Source organism: Scardinius erythrophthalmus, assembly GCF_964197995.2.
Source record: "Scardinius erythrophthalmus genome assembly, chromosome: 19".
Lineage (NCBI taxonomy): Eukaryota > Metazoa > Chordata > Actinopteri > Cypriniformes > Leuciscidae > Scardinius > Scardinius erythrophthalmus.
This window is the reverse complement of record NC_138239.1, coordinates 28712327-28736066: the sequence shown is the minus strand read 5'-3', so window position 1 is coordinate 28736066 and position 23740 is coordinate 28712327. Positions and strand designations below refer to the sequence as shown.

General features: G+C 38.4%; 1 protein-coding gene across 4 annotated transcripts; it reads left to right on the top strand.

Annotated features, from left to right (window-relative positions):
• Window positions 1-2743: 2743 nt before the first annotated feature.
• Window positions 2744-22691, top strand: LOC308707399 (transcriptional-regulating factor 1). 4 transcript variants are annotated; one of them, XM_081393873.1, is made up of 15 exons: window positions 2744-2980; window positions 7412-8788; window positions 8868-8914; window positions 9626-9773; window positions 9890-10090; window positions 11602-11878; window positions 12275-12329; window positions 13013-13152; window positions 13352-13455; window positions 13532-13601; window positions 13794-13882; window positions 13983-14096; window positions 14440-14541; window positions 21891-22075; window positions 22171-22691. In XM_081393873.1, the coding sequence occupies exons 2-15, from the start codon at window positions 7553-7555 to the stop codon at window positions 22460-22462; spliced, it is 3060 nt and encodes a 1019-aa protein (XP_081249999.1). In that variant the 5' UTR covers window positions 2744-2980; window positions 7412-7552; the 3' UTR covers window positions 22463-22691. The 4 variants fall into 4 exon arrangements, with proteins under 4 accessions (XP_081249999.1, XP_081249998.1, XP_081250001.1 ...); XM_081393872.1 differs by lacking the exon at window positions 2744-2980 and adding an exon at window positions 4471-4720; XM_081393875.1 differs by lacking the exon at window positions 2744-2980 and adding an exon at window positions 4479-4720 and having other exon boundaries at window positions 21894-22075.
• Window positions 22692-23740: the final 1049 nt, after the last annotated feature.

The following is a 23740-nucleotide window of genomic DNA, read 5'->3' as shown; positions in this document are numbered from 1 at the left end:
GCAAATTAGGATGGCGGTGACTCATCGTCTCTCCAAGTTTGTTTGCTCTCCAAGTTTGTCCTCTCTCCGAGTTTTGTTTTGTGTTTTACCTCTGTTTTCTTAGCTTTTTGTCTTAATCTTATCTCCGGCTTCTAGCCTTGTTTTAGTCTCGCGCTCATTCATTTCTATCTACAAGTGAAATGGACTTAGCCTGAATTTCCGGCAACTTTGCTTACAAGTAAACCGTTTGAACTTCCCGCGAATGACGTGCGCTCCGGAAGAACCGAAAGAGCGCTTCAAACTCACGGACACATTGAGGACGGACACTCACACACACGCATTGTTGCTCAACATCAAAGATCCATTCAAGTATTTGCTGGCTCTCAAAGGTTAACTGTTTGTAATATTTTGCCATTCTGTGATCTGCTCTTTCTTTCTTTCTTTTTCTCTTTCTTTCTTTCTTTCTCTTTCTTTCTTTCTTTTTCTCTTTCTTTCTTTCTTTCTCTTTCTTTCTTTCGTTCTCTTTCTTTCTTTCGTTCTCTTTCTTTCTTTCGTTCTCTTTCTTTCTTTCGTTCTCTTTCTTTCTTTCGTTCTCTTTCTTTCTTTCGTTCTCTTTCTTTCTTTCGTTCTCTTTCTTTCTTTCGTTCTCTTTCTTTCTTTCGTTCTCTTTCTTTCTTTCGTTCTCTTTCTTTCTTTCGTTCTTTCTTTCTTTCTTTCTTTCTTTCTTTCTTTCTTTCTTTCTTTCTTTCTTTCTTTCTTTCTTTCTTTCTTTCTTTCTTTCTTTCTTTCTTTCTTTCTTTCTTTCTTTCTTTCTTTCTTTCTTTCTTTCTTTCTTTCTTTCTTTCTTTCTTTCTTTCTTTATTCTGTTCATATATATTCTATTTAAATGTAGTCGTATGTTTTTATAGTTTAATTTAGTAAAAACCCTTACACGCTTGATTGTCACTGTCTGCTGCTCACCGAACAAAGTCTCTTAAATGTGTGACCTTAAGCTACAAGCTTCAGTACTTTAGTTAGTGATCTTATAGAACAGAAAGTTATTCTTCGTGACCAGAAGAATAACCTATCTTAAGAGTTTATAAGAAGAATAATCCTTCTTGAGAGTTGATAAGAAGATCGTATGGTCGGTTCGGTGGACGAACGGATGATTCAATGTGAAATTAATTCTGTTAAAGGTTATTCTGAAATTTGATCTATGATCTTTATATTCATAATTGATTATAATTTTGATTATAATTCATTGTAGTTAATTGTCTAGATACAAATACATGGGCAATGTATTCCCTTTTAGGGCGATTTAAAATGTGTAGGTAATAATTGATCATAACCAGTATGATTAATTATTAATTATATATATATATAATATATATATACACTATTATATATAATAGTGAGATATGCGTGATTTTCGCTTGATCAGTAGCGAAACATTGAGCTTGAATCTCAAAGTAGAATGAGCAATGTATCAGAAACCCGCTGCACTTCTCGCCTGTGAATGTGGCTGGACGGGCCATGAGACTGGCAGAGGTAGATGTAGAAGAAGTGGTGACGAGTGGTTGCAGTGATAGACATAGCGCTTGCACTAGATCGGCAAATGAATCTGCTGTGGGATTGACGTCGTTTGAATCTAATCCCCGCTGCATATTGGTCTGGTCGTTTGTCAGCAACAGAAGAAGACAAAACAGGTAACTTCAACAGGATACTTATTAACATAAACGTTCAGGAATCAAGCGAAGTAAGCAGGTAAGTCTTATGAGCATAGAACAATGTCAGAACGTAGCTGAATGATAAACAGTCCTGTTTGTTGCTGGGGCTGACTGGTGCAAGCGGGCTGATTGACTGAAGATGACTGGTGAAGGCTGAAGACAGATGACTGAAGAAGATCTTAGAGATGAGCGTTCAGGTGAGTATACTAGTGATGTTTGGTTCTTGAACAAATCGTTCTATTGATCCGGTTCATAGGAAGTAACCAGTCGAGCCGGTTCATTAATCGAACTTTAGTTCCAGGTTGTTGACGCAAGAAGCACAAGCCAAAGTAGCACGTCTGACTCAAAAAGACCCGAATGAGCTGGTTCAACCAACTGTTGAAGTTTGCAGAGGATTATAGAGGAGTCTGATAAGTGAGTTGGCAAATACTATGCAAGCCTGCGGCACGTACTGGAAATATGCTTACTATGACTACTGTTATTAAATAACATTTTATTAATACCAGCAAAAACATTTGTCGAGAGATACAGGTATAAACAAATTTTACAATAGTTTGTGCATTCAGATTTTATTTTAAGTTAAGCGAAATCAAGGAGTTTAAAAGACTGGTTTATTATTTCTATATACTTAAGACTTGTAGAACATCCGCATTTATATAGTATCATCACTGCTTAGTGATGTAAGGAACTGATGAATCGGTTCCTTACAACAAGACCACACAGCGGTGAACTGGAAGGTGACTGCTTATAAAGGGGAGCTGTGATGAGTGGGTGCAGGTGTGACTGACAGACTGAACTGAGAACTGAATCTATTGGGTGGAGTGGAGAGGTCTAGTGTTGAAGTTGTGTTCTGACTCTGTTACAGTGGGATGAATTATTATTATTATTATTATTAATATTATTATTATGCTTTCGCTGAGAAGGAGAGAAAAAAAAGAATACTTTTTTTTAAACAAACAAACAAATAAATAAATAAAAAAACTCTTATGTTAAAGTTTGGTGTGTGTGCCATATTGTGTCATAGTGAAAGTGTGTTTAGAGGATGTTGAAGCGGAAGTGCGTTTTACAGCAGAGGGCACTACTGATGTTCACTGCAGATCTGTCCACCGAATTGCAGCTTTACATTTGGTAGATTTACGATCATTAAAACTGAACTGCTATTTGGAAACAAAAAAAGTTCTTGGAGCTGATGGCAGTGTGTGTCTGTGTCATGTGATCCTGGATCCTTCGACTGAAAGATGACAAATGAACACTATTCAGAGCTTCATCATGTGTCCTTTTACTTTCTAAAAAAGGTAAGTACTTTTTGTTTTTGCAAAACTCAACACTATATTTAATGAAGCTCAAAATGGAAGCAGATTATGACACTGAGTGAAAATATATTGATATAAATTTCCTTTCAGTTCATAAAAATATAATTTAACAACCTTAGCCCATTCTGATGCATCACAGAGCATTCAAATTAGAGCAGTCTAAAATAAAACTACACAATCTATTGATTCCTTCAGTTTACTATTACCTTTTTTCCTACATTTAAACTTTTAATTTGCACTAAACTGCCTAAACTATTTAACTGCAGATGGAAATAGAAGGTTTCGGTTAACAGGTGCCACTTTATGATCAGATAAGATGATGATGAAACCCTACTGCAGAACCAATTTCATTATTTCTTAAAGCTAAAGTCAGCTTTTAAAAAAATTAAATAGGGCCTATTTTGTGAAATCTTGTGGAAAATGTTTAAAACATTAGTTGCTGCGCGATAAAGTCCTTTTAAAATAAAATATAATGAAAAACATAAGACAGAAAACACCCTAGAACTAATTACACTTATAGTAGCAAATAGTGATCTGATCAGGGACCATGTTTGAAAGCACATCATTTGCTCATAGTAATTGGGTTGATGCATTTACATGACAGTTACATACACATAATATGACCTGATTCTCATTAATATCTGAAAATTCTCATGCACGCAAACGCAGTCAGTGTCCGTTTAATTAACAGTGAAATCAATGCAACAACCTTTTTTATAACACAAAAGGCTCTCGTCCTTACATAAATAAGAGATTCCTATAACATACAACTAAAACTCACTTTTGGGATGTGGTGGGTGTATAACTACAGATTTTATAATCATATGCATTGTATATTGTCAGCTTACCGATTTGAGATGAAGATTAGTAAGACGGTGCCGCAATTATTCTGTTCGCTGGACATCAACAGGCCTACAAGCAAGCATAAACATAAGGAAATAGATGTAAAATTCATATTCACTTATACACGCATGATTTATTCATATTGAAAGCACACATAACTCTTAATTAAAGGAGACCATCAACTCATAAAAACCATTATTCACTATGAAACTGCTGATGGCAGCAAATCTCTGCCAGTACACGTTCACCACAGGACACATTCACAGAAACGCTGACCTTTCTCAATGTGTGAATGAAAAAGTGTGGCTAAGCTGATACAAGAATAATGCAACCATAATTTACATTGGCAACATTTACATTTGATTGGATTGAAAGAAGATGCACATTGTAGGATGCCATGTACAACAACACTGTCATTGTAGACTTTGATTCTGACAGTACAGATTCTAATATAGCTTTCTATGCACCATTTTCCATCGGAAAGCCCACTTTTTATCCTCCTCCATTTTACAGATGAAGCTATGAGACAAATAAAAGCAGGTTGAGAAAATAGCTTGTGGTTATAACCCCGGAAGTCTCTGAGCTTAAAGAGAAAGATGACATTTCCTGAACTTCCTTGAACCCAACTCAGGCCTTTAGACATTTGCTGCAGCTATAAGAGGACACAAGCACAATTCATTAGTCAGCAGTATGAACTGAACTTACTTCCCATTTTCAGAAGTGCTTTTGAGTTATTCAGAGGTTTTTTTTTTGTGCGTAGTGCCGACCTCGTCTATGTTTGTTATGATATGGTTTTGCATTTTATGGTATTCACTGCATCTTGATGGGTCATTTTGATGTACTAAAAAAGTGCATTACGGACATAAAGAAACGAGTGAGGTAAGCATGATCACTTTTTATCACAAATGCACGCAGCATGTGCATCTTCTAAAGATGCCCAAACAGCTCAAGACGATTTTAAATGCAAATAACAAACTGAAAAAAAAAAAAAGTGGGTAAACACTATTTTACAGTGTCATTGTTAAATATGTTACAAGCAGTTTATAGTAATAACGGTAGCGCTTTATTTTACAGTCCTGTTCCGACCGCATGTACATACTACACATGTACGTACAATAACTGGGTTATAATTAGGTACTAACCCTGAACCTACCCCTAAACCTAACCCGTGTAGTTACCTTATATAACCAGTACACCAAGTACACGAAGTACACATACTGTAAAATAAAGTGTAACAGTAATGACTATAAATTATGCATAATTACATGCAACTTAACCTAAACCAAACCCTACAGTAAGTACATTTATTTACTTTATAATTATACGTTACTGAGTAATTGTGACATTCTGTTTACAGTCAATGAACAGATCAGTAATACAGTCAGTGCATAATGTAATACTTGCATGCATTGACCTCAGTTGGGTTGCGGATCGGTGTTGCAAACTTTGATTGTGTTATACTGTATGCACAGATATGGTTAAGAGCTCAACACAGTCTAACATATGTTGAGTCAAATATTTGAGTAGCAGTTTCTAAAAATGCTTGTAATTGAAAACACACATACAGCGATTTAATAGTCGACTGTACTATTGTGAGCACTAGGTGAAGTGGGTTTACCTCAAGAATAGATAAAGTTTAGCTAGAAGTATAAATTAAACTTGAGATGTGACCTTTGAGACACAACTCAAGTTACTCAGCTAATGTTGAGATTAACAGTCATAAAAATAGATATTTTGTCATTTATTTTTTGCTTGAGGCGCACAAGAGTTGATGCGATTTTACTAATTATGCAGAGGATCAAACTGAAAAGTGACCTATAATGCTTAGAAATCTATAACATTCGTCACCTTTGAACTACAATAATAATTTATTTCTTAAAAATAATAGATTTAAAATATAGAATTTATCATCTTCATGAATTCCAATATTCCACCCGAGCAGTTTGGAGAAAAAAATAAATAAAAAAAATAAAGAATAATTTTTACACATATTACACCAATTGTTGTAACTACAGCTATGTCTCAGTAAATGTGTGATGCACAACTACTGAATTCCAAAAACAGTTAATAATGTACACGGTCATACAACAAAGCTTGTTAAACCAAGAAGAAGAAAAAAACAGGGCCGACAGAAAAAAAACAAGCCTTCAATTGGTGCTAACTTTTCAAATAGACAGGGTTGAGATGATGTTGTGCCTCAGTAGTGTATTTTTTCGAGAAAGTACAGATCTTTTAGTTTTGTTTGTCTGTACACACACATTGTCACTTTTAAGTTTACTTCAAAAGGTCTAACAGTCGCCTTGTTCCACTCACTGGTCAGAGTCTGACGGCTTCACGCACTCAGAGTAAAGTGAAGATGGAAACTTTCAAAACCACAGTGCACACTTGAGCCTTTTGACACTCAGATGCTGTGTTAATCTGATTCAGAGAGTTGAACGAATGATCTGTTAGCACACTTTCTTTAAACGACACACAACACTTGGTCTCTCTCAAACCACACATGGGTAAAAGTATACGCATTATTCTGTACATTTGCAGACATCGTTTTGTAAGACAAACCACAGATTGATAATACTTTAGAGGTAGAATTTTTTTTTTTAATAAGTAGAGGCAAGTACATTTTTAAGCCAGTTTTGCCATGAGAGATTAAATTCACTGAATTTATGTGAAAATGTTTGTACACCAAAAATAATTTTTTTAGGACAGCAGCATCTTTCAAAGAGCTCTTAGATACAGATCAAACTGTCGTCCTATATTCTGAGAAGACCATGTGACAGGAAGTGATAAGATGGTGTCTATACTTCATATTCTAGATGTAAGAGGAAGCCTCAGACTGAGTCATGGTGTGAATTTACTGTATCTGTTGTGGGTGGAAAAATAAGATATTATTAGTTTGCTAAAGACAGATTCCTGTCGGTATGAAAAATGAACAAATTAATCTCAAACACGATCTAGACTTTGACAAGTGTTTGAAAAAATAAAATGGAAATAAACTGTGAACAACATATATTAAAGTCGACATGAAATTAAAATGTGCACTACAGTAAAGTCTCCTCTGCTCACCAAGACTGCATTTATATAAACAAGGCTACAAAAAACTGTGATATTGTGAAATATTATGACATTTCAACTTTTCTATTTGAATATATTTTTAAAAAGCTGAATTTTCAGCATCATTACTCCAGTCTTCAGTGTCACATGATCCTTCAGAAATCATTCTAATATGCCGATTTGCTGCTTAAGAAACATTTATCATTATCACCAATGTTGAAAAAAAAGTTGTGCCGCTTCATATTTTTGTGGAAACTGTGGAAATCTTTTTCCCCTCTTTGATCATCTAGAAACATTATAAATGTATGGCTCACTTTTGATCAGTTTAATGCATTCTTGCAGAATAAAAATAGAAATAAAAAAAATATATTACTAACCTAAACCATTAGAATGGTAGTGTGTATAAAACAGGTTCTGATCTTATTGTGCACAATTAACTTGCAGGTCTTTCCTACAAGAAAAAAATGTCTGTCTTTGTAAACTGAAAAATATAAGATGTTGCTCTGTCTTGCCTTACAGGAAAATGCTATTTTTGAAAACCGCTGACGGAATAACCAATGATGGAAAAGTTTCATGGTGACATTCAAACCTCCATGTAATTACATCCCCCTCAAACCATTAGTTTAACAGTACAGAAGTGGCACTTTAATATCTCTAAAGATGACAGAAAACCTGTACGAGACAAATCAGTTCAACAACCACACCAACAGGACCTATTTGTTCCAGCACAGCCCAAGTGCGTTGGGAGTAACTCACTACGGTGCACCTAACGTAAGCTTGATCCAATCATCTCCAATGTCTCCGCTACTCAACCACGAGCAACTAACATCTCCTGGCACTCCAGCACACGAACTTTCTCCAATGCTTGACATGCCAAACAGTGCCGGAAACTGGGAATATGATCAGTTTGGAAGGTCATCATGGGGATCTTCTTCTCATGAAGAACTAGCAGAGACTAATCGAATCTACCCGTTTAACATCACGTCTCAGAACAACACATCACTGACTTGCAAAGACAACGGCAGTGCTTCTCATCCTCAAAGGCTGGACTCATTCTCGCAGGCCTTCCCTACAAAAAATATTCACCCTCTCTTTGTTGATAGTAACAGAACAGATGATAAGCACTCAGAAAACCACATTTCAGGGGGTTTGCACTTACCTCAAAGTCTTCCAGAAGGATCGGACAGGCAATCCTTGGAGTCTCCCATTTTTAACACGATGGTCATCCAAGGCCAAACGCAAATGTTATGTGAACAGTCCGGCTTCCATATGTCAGAGAGCCAACATTCACTGCACGGCCTTTACCAAAACCACCAGCAGTTTCACTATGGATACCAGCAACACAAACAGAAAGTGAACAACATGGAGCAGGTAAACAGGACTCTCCATAAGCCACAAAGCCCTTGGCATCATCAGCACGGTTATCAAAGCCACCCGATGTCATATCCAATGGCCTTGAATCAACAACAAAGAGGGATATTTGCACATAAAAATCACAATGACTCTCTAGAGAGCCATGAACCTGCTCAATCACCAACCTACGGCCACCGTCAAGACTTTAAAGTCCCTGAACAGCAGATCTTCCATTACCAGGACCAACAGCATCTTCGTTCACTTTCCCAACCTGGCAATCCTTACCTCACCCTTCAGTCCCAAGATCAATCAATCCCTGCAAAGCAAAACAACATGTTTAGTGATCACTCCGCGCCCAGCACACCTGTGTTTTCAAGTCCCAAAGAAGATCAATCTGGTTTCAACTTCCCTCAAAGAAGTGAAGATCTTTGCAGTCCTCTTTATCAGAGCAAGAGTTCAGGGGTCTGTAAAGCTCTTCCACAGGCGACTATGAGAGGAGATATTTTTCATCATCTCACCGCACATGCGCCTCAGTGGTCACAGGTACTGTATTTTTTATTTTAATACTTCATTAGCAACTCATTTTTATTTACGTTAAAGGTTTCTCAAAAATGTCTTGCAGGCATCTTCACCAGATATTCAAGATGAGGCTATTTCACCTCATTTCAGGTTTGACTCTAACCATAACCCTACTTTATCAATTTAGTCAAGTCAAAATTATTTTTATAGTGCTTTTAACAATACCCATTGTTTCGAAGCAGCTTTACAGAAAATCATGATATGCTATGTTTCTCATATCTTAATATATTTGCAATTAGCAGATTAGAGCTGGACGATAATATAGTTTACATTTTGTAATATTATAAATCAGGCAGTGAAGATTTGCTAAAGAATATACCGCATAACGGCTTGGGTTATGCGGTAAGGTTGGGCTAAAATAATTTATAACAATTTGGTGTAGTGACAAGCCTAATTATTATTTGGTGATGTTTATCATTGACACAGTTAAGTGATGCATATAAATGACAGGATAAAAAAAAATCTGATAATATCGCCCACTCCAAAGCAGTTTAACATAGTAAAGCAGTCATGGCATAATACTTACACAATACATTGTACATAAAGGTAAAGGTATTATTAATACCTTTAGCCCCTACAGTAAGGGTGCAAACCAAAGGCAACTGTGGCAAGGAAAAATAACTTGCATTATTTATATATTATACAGTAGTCAACATTTGAAATGGATGAAAACCTTTCAAAGTTATTCATGAACTTTGAGCAATACCCGTTCTTGTTTTAGGACAACTTTGATCAACTTTTTTGATCCACTTCAAATGTTGACTACTGTATAATATAGTATGTGGATTTGGATTTCTGTAGAGCAGAACCTGGGTTGTCGAGAGAGGAGGGATCTCATACAAAGATGAGATGCACCGTATGTCAGAGGGAGTTCAAAAGTCTTCCGGCACTGAATGGCCACATGCGCTCACATGGAGGACTGCGAACACACCCCACATCCATCAAAATGGTACGAACCACACTCATTTTGATCATCTATGGAGTTGTTTGAGTAAAAGACAGAGGTTTGCATGAAATACGGCATGCTGATTTGCCCCACTGATTCAAGTTTCTTTATTTTAACAGAAAGACGGGCACATTCATCTGTCTACTGAGGTTGCTCAAACCAACCCCATCATCTTACCCGTGTCAGTACCCGTCAAGGATTACCAGACCCCAACCAAACTTATGCTCAACCTTCTGTGCCAGCAGAAAGATGATCAAAGTGGTTTAATTAAGTGTGGCGCACAGTCACCCCTCGCGTCTGTACAAAACCACCCTTCCTGTGTGAGTTTCTGGCATTAATATTTATTTTTAGCCACTGCTGATCTTGAACATCACTTCAGCTTTCTGAGAATAAGACTGACGATGCTCACAATTAGAAATAGAAAAAAACATGATTCATGCTTCAAATATTTAGTTTCTCACAAATCTTCAAAAACTTTATAAAAAATAAAATCTAAATTGGAGTTTTGTAGCTGTTAGTCTGTTACAGTAGCTTCTAGGCTATCTATATTGAAGCGGACACATTTTTGACAATTTACTTTTAGCAATACATGCATTTAGAATGTGCATTCTCTCAAAAATATTGATGATGCATCTTGCATTTAGGAGTCTGTACAAATGTGTCCATTTGAATATTCCCTAAAACAAAAATGACCCTCTACCTAATGCCTTCTGCCACCAGATTTGCATTAGCAAATGTTCTATTTCACAAAACATATTTGATGTTTTGACAAATTGGAGGCTAAACTTATAAATTTGTACAATCTCATTTGTTCATTTTTGAATGATCTGCATACACCCCACTGACGTATGTTTAGGGGTGGACCTTTATGCTTTTTGTTTTGTTTTGTTTTTGATCGTACAAATTTATACGAAATCACCAGCTTGTAAAATAGTTACATTTTCTTGTGAGATTGGGTTGGCTATTTAAAGTCGGCATGAAACTGACATTATGAAAATCTCTCCTTCTCTATTGTGAAATACTGTATATTCGGGTGAAACCTCTCAGACAAAAAAAAGGAGGGCGGGACTTAATTTTGTCCGTTGAGAATTGATTGGATGGTTGAATCATCTGAGTGACAGGTTGCGTTTTGATTAAAGATTACAAGGGCACATGCATTTTAAAATAATAATGATAAATAATTTATTAATAAACACTACAGTACTTCATACAAAAAAAAAACAAAAAAAAACTGCCTCTACATCCAATTCAACTCTGAAAAAATTTCTTTTCAATCATATGATTTGTGATCTACACACAAAAAAAATTCTCTTCTAAACTTGACTTTTTTGCTTTTAGTTATTGCTATTCTCTAAAATGTGCAATGTACTAGAACAAATAATGTGGGACAAATGTAAACATCAAGTACTTGAAAATGATTTTTGAAATAACTGAAAGTGTAGTTCCAGTATGCTTTCCAAGGAACAATGTTGTCAGTTAGAATAATTACACATTACGTTGTGAGGAAGAGTAGAGCTTTTGCTTAGGCTGAAGACTGGTACATACATATATTTTTACCGCTTTATTTGAAGAGAAGACTTAACATTTAGCATGCTAATACTGTATGTGCTACTGTTTGCAAACAGTTCACTAGCTATATAGTATAATTCTGTGATATGACAAAAAAAAAAAATCTATAATTGAATAAATTCAATCCTGTCATGAAACCATGTAAAATCACTTTAAAACTACTTCATTTGGTTACTTAAAAATTACTCAAACAATGTTTTTCATAGCTTCAGTATTATCAAATGAACTTATTTAATCTCTGATTTCTCTTTACGCATTCTAGATAAAGAGATCCGTCTCGGATGAAGAGTGTGCACCAAAGCAGGTAAAAAAGAGATACCGCCACTGTCTGGTCCCATTGATGATTCCTCCGCCCAGTGCCGGTCAGGAGTCCCGAGGCGCTGTGCTCTTCCGCAGTCAGCTGAGGACAGCAAGCAGCATGGGGGACGACGTGCCGTACACTCCTCCACCAATGCTTAGCCCCATACGCCCGGGCTCGGGCCTCTTCAGTGCTGTCAGCGGAAGAGGAAAGAGCAGCGGGGTCGAGTCTTCTGCAGACGGTAGTGAAGATTATTATATCTCTAGATTTTATGACAATAACAAAGATTAAAGAGTTATTTTTTACTGAATCCTGGCCTGTTCACACTAAGGACAATAACTATGGAAATAAAGATATAATTCTAAAAATCATCCTAAAAAATGTAAAAGTATAGCAGAGTCCACACCTCAACTAACAAAAATGGCACGATGTCTTTGGAATAATTTTCAGAACTATTATTTCCAGCAGACGAACAATAAAAACATTGACAACCAATCAGAATCTATCCTGCTTTCGTTTTAGTTATCATCCTTGGTGTGAACGGGCCTTTATTTTAGATGCATGGTGAATGCTTGTTACAGTACCTGTATTTTAATCTTTATAATAAGCATTATCCATCTTTATCTATAACTAACAGGTGTTAAGGATGACTGTGGTGAGACTTCAAGGGAAAAAGCAATTAATGTAACTCCGTAAGTAGTTGTTTTTACGTAAAGATAATATGGTTTTAAATTCAATCCCACTAATGGCAACAAATAAAATGTTTTACCTTTGAAAAGCTGCTGCCATGATGCTTGGTGTTGTGGGTGGTTGCCAGGGCGTTGCTATACGATTGCTATGGTGTTGCTAGGTAGTTTTTTTTTACTGGCCCAACAAATACCCAGAGTTCATCCTCAAGTCTCAGTGGTAATCTCTTCTTTATGAAAAGATGGGCACATGGTGATGGAAAAGTATGAAATGAGAGAAATTATATTTCAATGCTTTTGTGTTCACTCCCAAAACTTCGACCCAGAAACTTTGCATTTGCTCGCAAAAAAAAAAAAAAAAAAGAAAAAAAAGAAAAAGAGAACAAAATGGTTTTTCACGCGAATGCAGAAGCACTGAAATAGTTTTTCCCCTCCCATTTCATATTTTTTTTCATCAGGTCTGCCAGATGGGGAAAAAAAACTTAGAAAAGTAATATCCCACCTCCTCAAGTTGCATGATTTAAGGTATACATACCATAATAAGATCAAAAACATTAGACACTTCACCTTTAAGCTCAACAATGTGTAACTGCAACTTATTTTCGCAACTGCTTGCTTTATTTATTACATTTTAATAATGTCAGATTAAAATAACCAGTAAATAAACAGTTCTTACATGTTCTCTACAGTCACATTAATGTTGGTAAAGAATTTCAAGCAACGATCCCAAACATTAAGAGTAAAGCCCTCATAGAGGAAGATACCCATAATGCTGTTCTTCTGTGGTTGCCCACCAAAGACCTGGATACCCCTGATAACCAGCAGAAAGGTAACTAAAAACACACAAGTATTTCACTTTTGTGCTTAAAGAATGCTGCAACTACAGTGATTTTACAATGCAGAGCGGGCATTCTTATGAACAATGCAAAGCAGAACATAAAATTCACAAAGTAATAAAGTTTTTTGTCCACAGTTAGAAAAAATAAAAATAAAATCTGACTACCATTGATTTTTTCCCCGGCTTTTAGTGGAAAATCTTCTGAAAATGGCTTGCTCTAGTGTACTGCCCGGTGGTGGAGCAAACACAGAATATGTCCTTCACTGTCTTTTTGAGTGCAGAGGAGATATTATGGTAATTATATTTCTTATAATCACTTCCTGACACTAAAACTTGTCTAAAAAGCCTTAAAATAACTATTATTTTCCAGAACACCCTGGAAAAGCTTCTCCTGTCAACGCTAAACACATCCAGCCTCAAAATAGACTATCATTACGCAGGTGCGTGATTCTTCAGAAGATTTTGTACCCCAAAATAAAAAGAGACATTAATTTTGTCTTTCTTTTTACTGTGCTATCCTCATATGCAAGAAATCCTTCCTGGCGAAGTATAATACGATTATTAATTAAGTAAAGAGACTTAAAATACTAAATGCATCACATTACAGTATTTCTTCTATTGTCATCAACTAGGATCAGACAGGTGGACACTTCAGGAGAAACGGCAGCTGAACAAAGCACTTTTAAATCATCACAAAGACTTCTATCTCGTCCAGAAAATGGTAGTTGCAGTCATGCAATAAATAGTAAACTTTTGTTTTCTGTAAATACATTAGCATTAATTTGGTTTGGTGACTGTAGGAATGTTTTTTATTTATTTAGGTCAAGACAAAGTCAGTGTCTCAGTGTGTCGAGTACTATTACACGTGGAAAAAACGTTTGCGTCTGGGTACGAGAATCAGTACAGCTCTGGCTACTCCTGTTCAAGACCAGCGGGTGAGTTACAGCGCGGTTAACTGGTAATACTCCTCTGGGGGGCAAAAGCAGTGACCTAAGATTCAGTGCTTAAACACTTAAGATGAACTTATAGAAAATTTAAAAGTGCAGACGCTTTGATATGTTATCTTATTCAAAAACATTCAGACATTTTTAAGGGTGATTAAGGTGTATACATACTTTCTGTAGTCAAAGTACTACATTCATAGAGTGTTAAAAGACTTAAATGGGAAATGCCACTACAGTCATTTGCTTATATCAAACTGACTGTTAATTTGATTTGAATTGGAATGATCTGTGGTAATAAATATTTTTAATGCATAGCCTATATTTATTTCATTAGGGAGACTGGGCGATAAACAACACTGCACAACCGAACAAAGAATCCAACAGCAAAATATCAGAAAACTCCAGCGCTGTGTTTGTCTGTGAAGTGTCAAACTCTGTGAGTATCTGTGTACATACTGAAACCTCTAGGTGCTTTCTCCACTTCCTGTCATTTACCTCACACCTTTCTCTAAAACATGCTGTATTCTGCCTCTGCATTCTGTGACATTTCATGCACTCACTCATCTACAGTATATGTCCTGTGTATAATCTAATTCGTGTTATTGTGTAGCAATCACCTAGCAGCTAGGGACGTCAATTTACATTTAAATTAACGATCAAGTAATCGATTATTCAATAACCTTAACTTCTTAAATCCGAAGCAGGGGAAGTAAGTAAGAAAGTAAAATTTATTTATACATTTATACAGCGCCTTTCACAGACTAGGTCACAAGCGCTTTACAATAGACAATAAAACATAATAAAGAACAAACTAAAAGAAATAAAATAAAATGGATACAATTATCAATATATAAAGGACAGAGATTACCCAAAAGCTAACCTAAACAAATGAGTCTTCACTTGTCCCCTAAAACTGTCCAAATTATCAGCAAACCTAATACTGGTTGGCAAAGCATTCCATAGTCTGGGTGCCATAGCGGCGAAGGCTCTATCCCCACGTCTTTAAACAATTTTGGTTATTAGACCTGAGAGGGGTATGAAGATGAATTATGTCAGCAAGATAAGCAGGGGCCTGGCCATGTAAAGCCCTATAGGTTATGGTTAAAATTTTGAATTGGATCCTGTAAATTACAGGAAGCCAGTGAAGGGAGCAAAGTATCGGGGTGATATGGGTGCGCCTATTTGATCTAGTGAGTAACCTAGCAGCAGAATTTTGAATAGATTGCAGTCGATGAAGAACAGATTTGTTAAGTAAGGAGAAAAGTGAGTAACAATAATCAATACAGGAGGAAATGAAGGCATGAATGAGCATCTCCAGTTCTGAATGAGAGACCACAGACCTCAATTTACTAATATTACATAAGTGGAAAAAACAGGATTTGGTCAGTGTTTTTTTGTGGGTTTCAAAAGATAGAGATTTATCAAATGTCACCCCAAGGTTCCTTAAACTAGGCCGGACCGCAGATGACAAAGGTCCAATGTTCTGCATGATCAGAGGGATAGCGCTGTCTGGCGCTACAATTAAAACCTCCGTCTTATCGGGGTTCAGCTGCAAAAAACTTTCAGCCATCCAGCTGTTTATGGCATCTATACAATGTAAGAGCCTTGCAAGTTTGGATGACTCATTTTGCCGGAATGTACAATGAAGCTGAATGTCATCTGCGTAAAAGTGATAAGAAATGTTAAAATCACAAATAATCTGACCCAAAGGCAGCAAGTATAAAATAAACAATATTGGACCCAACACTGAACCCTGTGGAACACCACAAAACAGGGGTGATGATGCAGAGTGGGAATCACCAATATAGACATCAAAACTTCTGTCTGAGAGATATGAGGTAAACCAATCTAGGGCCACTCCCGATACGCCCACCCATTCACGTAATCTCCTAATCATGGTGGTCCACAGTTTCAAAGGCAGAACTAAGGTCTAGAAGTACCAACACTGAACATAGACCTGCGTCCGAAGCCATATGAAGGTCATTATAGACTCTCACCAAGGCAGTCTCAGTAGAGTGTCTCTTCCTAAAACCTGACTGAAATGTGTCATAGAACTCCAAATTCTCTAAAACAGCTGTAAGTTGATAAGCCACAACTTTTTCGAGGCAACGTTGAAATTGGCCGATAGTTCTTCAAAACTGTTGGGTCCAAATTAGGCTTTTTTATTATAGTTTGAATAGTGGCATGTTTAAAATAGGATGGGACACAGCCTGTGGCCAGTGAGGAATTGACAATAGCTACTATACTAGGGCCAATGGCAGGAAGTGCTTTTGAGAATAATGAAGATGGTATTATATCCTGTGGGCAAGAGGACATATTCATTTTATTAGTCAAATTTAGCAGATCAAGAAGGCTGATTGGTTTAAAAGACTCAATGGTAATAGGCCTAGGTGGGCGAATACAGTCTACAAGAAAGTGAGGTCCATGCAGAATATTTGATCTAATAGACTGCACCTTATCAACAAAAAATGCCAGCAGCCTATCACAATCGTTTTGAGAACATATTGTTGTCACGGTGGCAGGAGGAGATAAAATATTATGTATGGTATCAAATAAAACCTTAGGGTTTCGATTAGATGAAGAGATTAAATTATAAAAAATAAGCAGCCCTAGATTTCGCCACTAAATTATTAAAATCCTGCATAAGTTCTTTAAGATACATACGGTGCACTTCAAGCCTGGTGGATTTCCACAGACGTTCAGTCGTACGGCACCTCCTCCTCAGACAACGCACATCGTCCGTCCAAGGCGAGGTGTTACAGATGGGCTTAGTTTTTATCTTTAAAGGAGCCACTTCATCCAACCCAGAAGAGCAGAAATTGTTAAAAGATTGAATTAAGAGCTCAACATCTTTGCTACAACCCATAAAATTAAGATCACAGTCAAACCGAGAGATAAATTGCTCAACAGTTGTTTGAGTAATGCGCGATTGTGTCAGACGTTTCTGACAAGGGGGGTCAGCGATGGCTGAAAGATTAAAAAAGATACACTTATGGTCACTAATCAACATATCCTCACAACATATTGCATTAACATCCAAACCTAGTGTGAAAACAAGGTCTAATGTATGACCACCAGTATGTGTGGGTCCATGAACATGCTGCTTTAGATTATGTGAATCCGTAATACTAAGAAAATCTTTTGCGGCATGATTATCAGCAACGTCAGTGTGCAGGTTAAAATCCCCAACCATTAATAGCTTTTCAAAATTAATAACAGATGACAAAGTCCGTAAACTCTGTTAAAAACTGCCCAGCAGGACTAGGAGGACGATAAATGAGGATGCAAAAGAACGGCTTTATCCGACCAACTTTAGTGATTTGCAGTTCAAAAGAGGAAAAAGTTTCCACGCTCACTAGCTGACAGGGGTAGCTATTTCTCCATACTATGGCAAGTCCTCCACCGCGGCCAGACAGACGCGGGGATCCAATAAACGAGCAGCCAACAGGACACAGCTCATTTAAATGAATAAATTCCGAGTTATGTTGCCAAGTTTCTGTCAGTAATAGAAATTCCAAGTTTTGCCTTATGAACAGACCATTCAGAATGTGCGCCTTGTTCGCCACAGAACGGGCATTTAACAAGCACCTATTCACAGAAGAAATACCCGAGTCTTCAGAGGTTGAGGAAGATGTGCACTCGATAATCCTAAGCGTAGGCAGGCCACGACGAACCCGGCCAAGGCGGGTCTTGATTTACCATGAATAGGAGCGCACAGCTGAAACAGCACTGGAAGATCATCACTCAAACCAAGAAGTTATAACGTTCAGTAAAATCACTTGTTTGGATGGTATTATAGACCCTTGGTTAAATGACTAGCCTACCTAATCCATTGCATGGCTTGAAGACGTTAATACACTTTGGGTTTGTTTTAATCAGCTCCCTAGTTCAGTAGTCAGGGCACTGACTATTAACAGAGTAAATGCTCCAATACAGAACATAGCTGAGTATCGGACCTAGTCAAAACCACCTCTCTCTCACGGGGCGTGTGCCCAGGTTCAATGCAGACAAACAATACCAGATCAGTTGTCACCTCACTGCACAGACAAAACATGCGGTGCAAAAGACGGGAGGTTGTAAAATCTAGCAAAAGTGTTGGTGAGAAGACCAACCTGCCGCTAGACAGATGTCCTGAATCGACATCCCTTTAGCCAAAGCCCATGAAGAAGCCACACTCTTAGTAAAATGAGCGCAAACTCCAAAAGGAAAGATTCATTCTCAGAAGCATAGGCCAATGCTATTGTTTCCACAATCCAATTACATCCAAAGGCGGTTTCGAAACTTTCGCCCTCCAAAACGGACAAACAGCTGTTTTGACAGCCTAAATTGTTAAGATCTGTCCACATAAGTACGCAAAATGTGAATGGGGCATAAGGGGCGTGGCGCAGGCACAGTCCCCTGAGGAGCAAGCATTTGAGGCATTATAACTTGTGCCCTAAATGACATGGAAAGCACCATGGGCACATAGCCATGTCTTTGTGTCAGTCTGACTATACAATCATCCTTCCCAAATTCCAGACAAGCTGTTCTGTAGATAAAGCATGAAAGTAACCCACTCTCTTCCCACATGCCAGAGCGTGTAAAAATGTTACCAAATTGTGCTTCCCCACTGAACGACAATCAATGGGCAGATGGAAAGCAGAAATAGCAGTCACATACACCTTTAAAGTGGATGGTGTGCACCCGTTATCCAAAAAGTAGAAATGTAGAAATCCTGGGTCTTCATTTCTATATTTACACCATGAGACGAAGACCTTCCATCTCAGGGCATAAAGGACATACTAATTTCCGCGTTAGTATCCAGCACACGTTGCAGCACAATCAATCATAATGGAATTGGCCACGGGGGAGCCGTCTCCGTTCTCCCTGGACCGTGCCACCACTGGGCAGCATGTCCGTGCCACAATTCAGATGGTTGGAGACATAAACTGCTCGCATCGATAGGAGATTCCCGTCCGCCCACAAAAGGAGACACTCCGCCAGTGGGTGAGAGTGAATACCCTCTTGGTGATTGATGCAAGACACCACCGTCGGGTTAGCGTGCTCATACAGCCACGAGTCACCAAAATGCGCATCTGGCCTCTTTGCCAGGCAGTGCGTAGCACACAAACTTTTAACCAGAGCTTAAGTGGTTTCATATGCAGGAGTACAAGCTGGCACACAACTCCATCAATCCCAGCAACCTCTGAAAGAGAAACCAATTTTCCTGGTATGAATGGTGCAAGAGAGTTGAGCAAAGAAGGTACGTGCTCGCACACTTTGTAAATGCCTTCAAAGCCAAAGCCAGCCCGAAGGGGAGGACTTTGAACTGATACGCAGTGCCCTCAAACGTAAATCTCATTCTGCATGCAAACTGAAGCGTATAACTGCTTTTGATGGCGTTTATCACCCACTCGGACACCTCCGTAAGCACACGCTATGCACTGGCGCAGTGAGAGAGAGGTTGTATAGCGCTCTGTGATGTGACTGAGGTGGCTCGCTTCCCATTGGCGACAGTGTGACGCTTTCTTTTAGAAGGGTGATACTGACATATCAATATCAAGGTCAGTGGCCGATTGCAGCTTCCTGGAAGCCTCCGGATCTTGACCCCTCTCGAATAGGGGGAGCAGCAAGCCCGCAAGATTTCCTTTTGGACTTCCGGGGACAATAGAGCGGGTCTCTGGGTGGGCACCAGCTTCGTGACCCTGCTGCAGAAACCTTGCTGGCTGTTCCGGTGGTGACCAGTTGAGGCCCAGGTCTTTAATAGTCTCTGAAAGAATCCTCAACAGCTCCTCATCCACCGCAGCTGGAAGCTCGGTCACCTCACTGCGTTGAGCCTCAAACTCCTGACAGGACCAATCACCCGAGTCAGAGGCCGTGGTGGACATGACGCCATCGTCATCATCCTCGCCTGCAGTGCCAAAAGAGATCAGGTTACAGGCTTTATCAGAGGAGAGAAAGCTGGTCTCAGAATAGGACACAGGAGACCCCAATCGATGCACACGCTGGAGCTGTGTCGACGTGCAAATATCACAGGGGCCTAATGCACGTGGCTGCCTCTTCCACTCCTTCCACTACGGGAGGTGGAGGCGAGGGGGCAGCCAGAGCACAGTTCGGGACTGTGGAAACCCTGGCACGTAGGATCCTGACTGTCATTTTCTCGCAGAAAGAAATGGGCACAGCCCAAGTAGAAAACACACGCATCATGCATGTCGGGGAGCTCGATGGGTCCACCACACACACGACATTCCTTGATGGACATCACCTTCCTGCCAGAAAACACATAAGGCGAGAGAAAGTGTTGTCCTCTTAAAGAAGAGATCAACGGCGAGAAGAATTCAATGCTTGCTTTGTGAAAGAGGAAGAGAAATATTCTGAGGCAATGGCACTGAGCACTAAGCTATAAAGTGAATGGCTTCACCCATAGCTTGCACTCTCAGTCGCCATTGGCCAGTAATTTTAACTGCCGTGATGCAATCAGGCTTCAGTATTCAAGGAAGGAGAGGGATACCCCATAGCATTAGCATGCAATGTTGAGAGACCGACTTGAAAGGGAACTACACGCTCTGATGATGACCTTGCTTAATCGACCCATTGATAAGTTTTATCAATTAAATTAATTGATCGTCACTTAATCGTTAGCATACCTACTAGCAACCACTCAGAACACCTTAGCAACCAAAGAGAAACATGTTCAAAACACCCAGAACACTTTTTCCCAGTCATCTCAAAGGCAAAATGTGTCCCAATCAACCTGAAATCACCCCTACATCTTGTTCAGTGATATATAATTCCCTTGTTGATAATGTTCAGTCTGTTGCATTATATAAAATGTAAATGTGTGTTATATATAGTATAACCTATTCTGTTCAATACAGCAACAAATGTTGCATATTCCTAATAATGAAGACAATTCTTTGCTAACTATACAAGTTGATTTTAGTTTTAGGATTTGCTTTAAAAAAAAAAAAAAAAAACATACAATGATTAGACAATTATTCAATCTAAAATTACATGCTGTCATTATTTACTCACCTTTATGTAGTTCCAAACCAATTCTGTGGAGCACAAAAGGAGAATTTTACGCAATTACATTTCTGAAAACTTCACATACAGTTTACACTTGGGCATATTCTTTTAAAGTATATTGTCTGTAATAAGTAGACTTTTTAAAAGTATGCTGAAGTGCACTTCTTTTTCACAATGGGTCTTTTCCATACAACTTCTGTCAAGCTGCAAAAACACTATAAAAGCACCATCTATAAGTACTCCATACAACATATAATCTTTCCCTCAGACAAAGATATTGTATGATTTGGAATATAGTGTATGATTTGGTATATAGTGCATGAGTTGCATGCTTTTTTTATGGCGTTGTCCATTTTGCAACTTATTACGGTTGTTTTAATAAAAGAGACCCAAGGACCAACTAGGACCAAGGAATGGACCGGAGCACTCAACGTTTTAATTTATTTAATGGTACAAAACGACTAACGTTTCGACGCCCATGCGTCTTCTTCAGAGTCATGAAGCGCATGGGCGTCGAAACGTTAGTCGTTTTGTACCATTAAATAAATTATTTAAAACGTTGAGTGCTCCGGCCCATTCCTTGGTCCTAGTTGGTCCTTGGGTCTCTCTTGCTGATTTTTGTGTCCTGTTCCGTGAGCACCAACCAGGCTGAAGCGCAAGTGACTCCTTTTTACTTTTTATTGTTTTAATAAAACTTATACTGTTGTTCTAAGGAAACATGGGGTTGGAACAAGTAAACATTTGTCTCTGGGTAAACTATTACCATTTCTCTCCCAGCAGACAAATGGAGAAACGTGGAACCAGAACAATCTCCGGCTGCTCTGTAGCTCTCCAGCCGAACACAGAGCGTCCACGGTGACCCAGTCTTTGGGTTCGGCTTCTGTGAGAAGTTCTCCCTCCAACAGCACCACCAGCGGAGATACTGATTCAGCCCTCGTCTTTCCCTGCAGTGAGTGTGGAAAGTAAGCTTGCGCCCTGAGTCAAAAACAGAAACATCTTCATACAGTTATGAATCACAGTGGTTGCGGTCTGATTCACGATATATCTCTTTTCATAGGGTGTTTTTGAAGGTGAAAAGTCGGAATGCCCACATGAAGACACACCGGCAGCAGGAGGACACACAGTTGTGGCAGTTTCCCAGGGTTTCTGAGCCAGATCATGTGATTGTGACACGTGGTTGCCATGTTACACCACTAAAACAAGCCATAAACCTTCATTCTTTACCATATGACAGAACCACAGAAGTGAAAACATCCTTAAATGAAATGCGCAGTGAGTCAGTGCAGGAAATAGATCACCCTCTGAAGACGCTTCCTGTCCATAGTCCACTGGACTACATTCCAAGTTAGTAGCTTAAGTTTAGCTGACTGAAGAAGGACATTCTTTGTAGACTATAAAACAGACTACTTTATGTAAATGGTACAACTATGTATATTAAAACTAATAAGGCTATGGTATATCTTTGCTTTAATTTTTGGTGTTAAAACTTTGGTGTTTTTATCTGCTTGTATTTTGTATCACTTTTTTTTTATTTGTAATTAACCACCAGTTGATTATTAAACACTCACATTCACAACACATGGATGTCTTGTGCAATATTTGCATTGCATAATTTTCCAACAAGTTTAGCTTGTTGATCGATGGGTGATTTTATCCAACTTCTCACCACTGCTTTTTTAAAATAGTACAGTAGTTATTCTCCATTTCAAGCAAAAATAATATTCAACATGGTTGTCATATGACCTCATGGCACCTTTTTAATATGCACAATACACAAGCTGCATGTTGAAGAACAGGCCTATGCTATTTATGAACACAGACTTTGTCAGTTTGCAATCTATGACATCTGTAGCATAATAAAGATACTATATGGCGCAACTGTATGTCCCACATATACGTTAATTTTGTTACTGCAGACTGAAAATATGGGATAATGAGGGATAATAAGGGATAATGTAGAGCGAGGCGGTTGTTATAGCGAATACAACCCCGACAGGCTGATCAGCAGGGGCCAGTTTCACAAAGCTATTTTAGACCGGTCTATAGTGTTAGAAAAGTCTCAAATTTGCTCATAGACTAGTCTAATGCAAGTTAGACTGTTTCACAAAAATAAAGACTGACTTAATTTAGACCAAAAAAAATTAGACACCTTACCCCCAGGCTAACTTAGGTCTAAGACTCTATGTTACCTTGGCAACCAGCAGTAACAATCAGTTACATTACAAACAGCCAAAAGAAAAGGGAAAATGGCTCATAATTTAAACATTTCTTCTTGTTACTACAGTCTCCGCTAAATTTCCCAAATAAAATGTCCTTGTAACTGTTATATTCCTCCAACAAACACATATTTTCCATTGGGGTAAACTGCACTGAGCAGTTGAATGCGCTTACTCAATCCGCCATGTTTTTTGTTTTGAAAAGTGTCTTGTTTTACCCAGAATGCATTGCAGTGTAGTCCTAAGATAGTTGCTTTGTGCAACGGTCTGATTTTAATGTCTATCTGAAGTCTGACTATCTACTATATCTAAGCCATAGTCAAAGTCTATCTTTGTGAAACCGGCCCCAGGACCCCGACGCGAAGCGGAGGGGTCTTCAATCAGCCTGAAGGGGTTGTATGTATTCGCTAA

What these genes read in the sequence shown, in the direction of transcription:
- LOC308707399 (XM_081393873.1), top strand. Translation starts at nt 7,553, where the DNA reads ATGACAGAAAACCTGTACGAGACAAATCAGTTCAACAACCACACCAAC. An exon ending in AAAGCAATTAATGTAACTCC is followed by an intron (nt 12,330 to 13,012) that starts GTAAGTAGTTGT and finishes TGTTCTCTACAG; the next exon opens with TCACATTAATGTTGGTAAAG. An exon ending in TCTATCTCGTCCAGAAAATG is followed by an intron (nt 13,883 to 13,982) that starts GTAGTTGCAGTC and finishes TTATTTATTTAG; the next exon opens with GTCAAGACAAAGTCAGTGTC.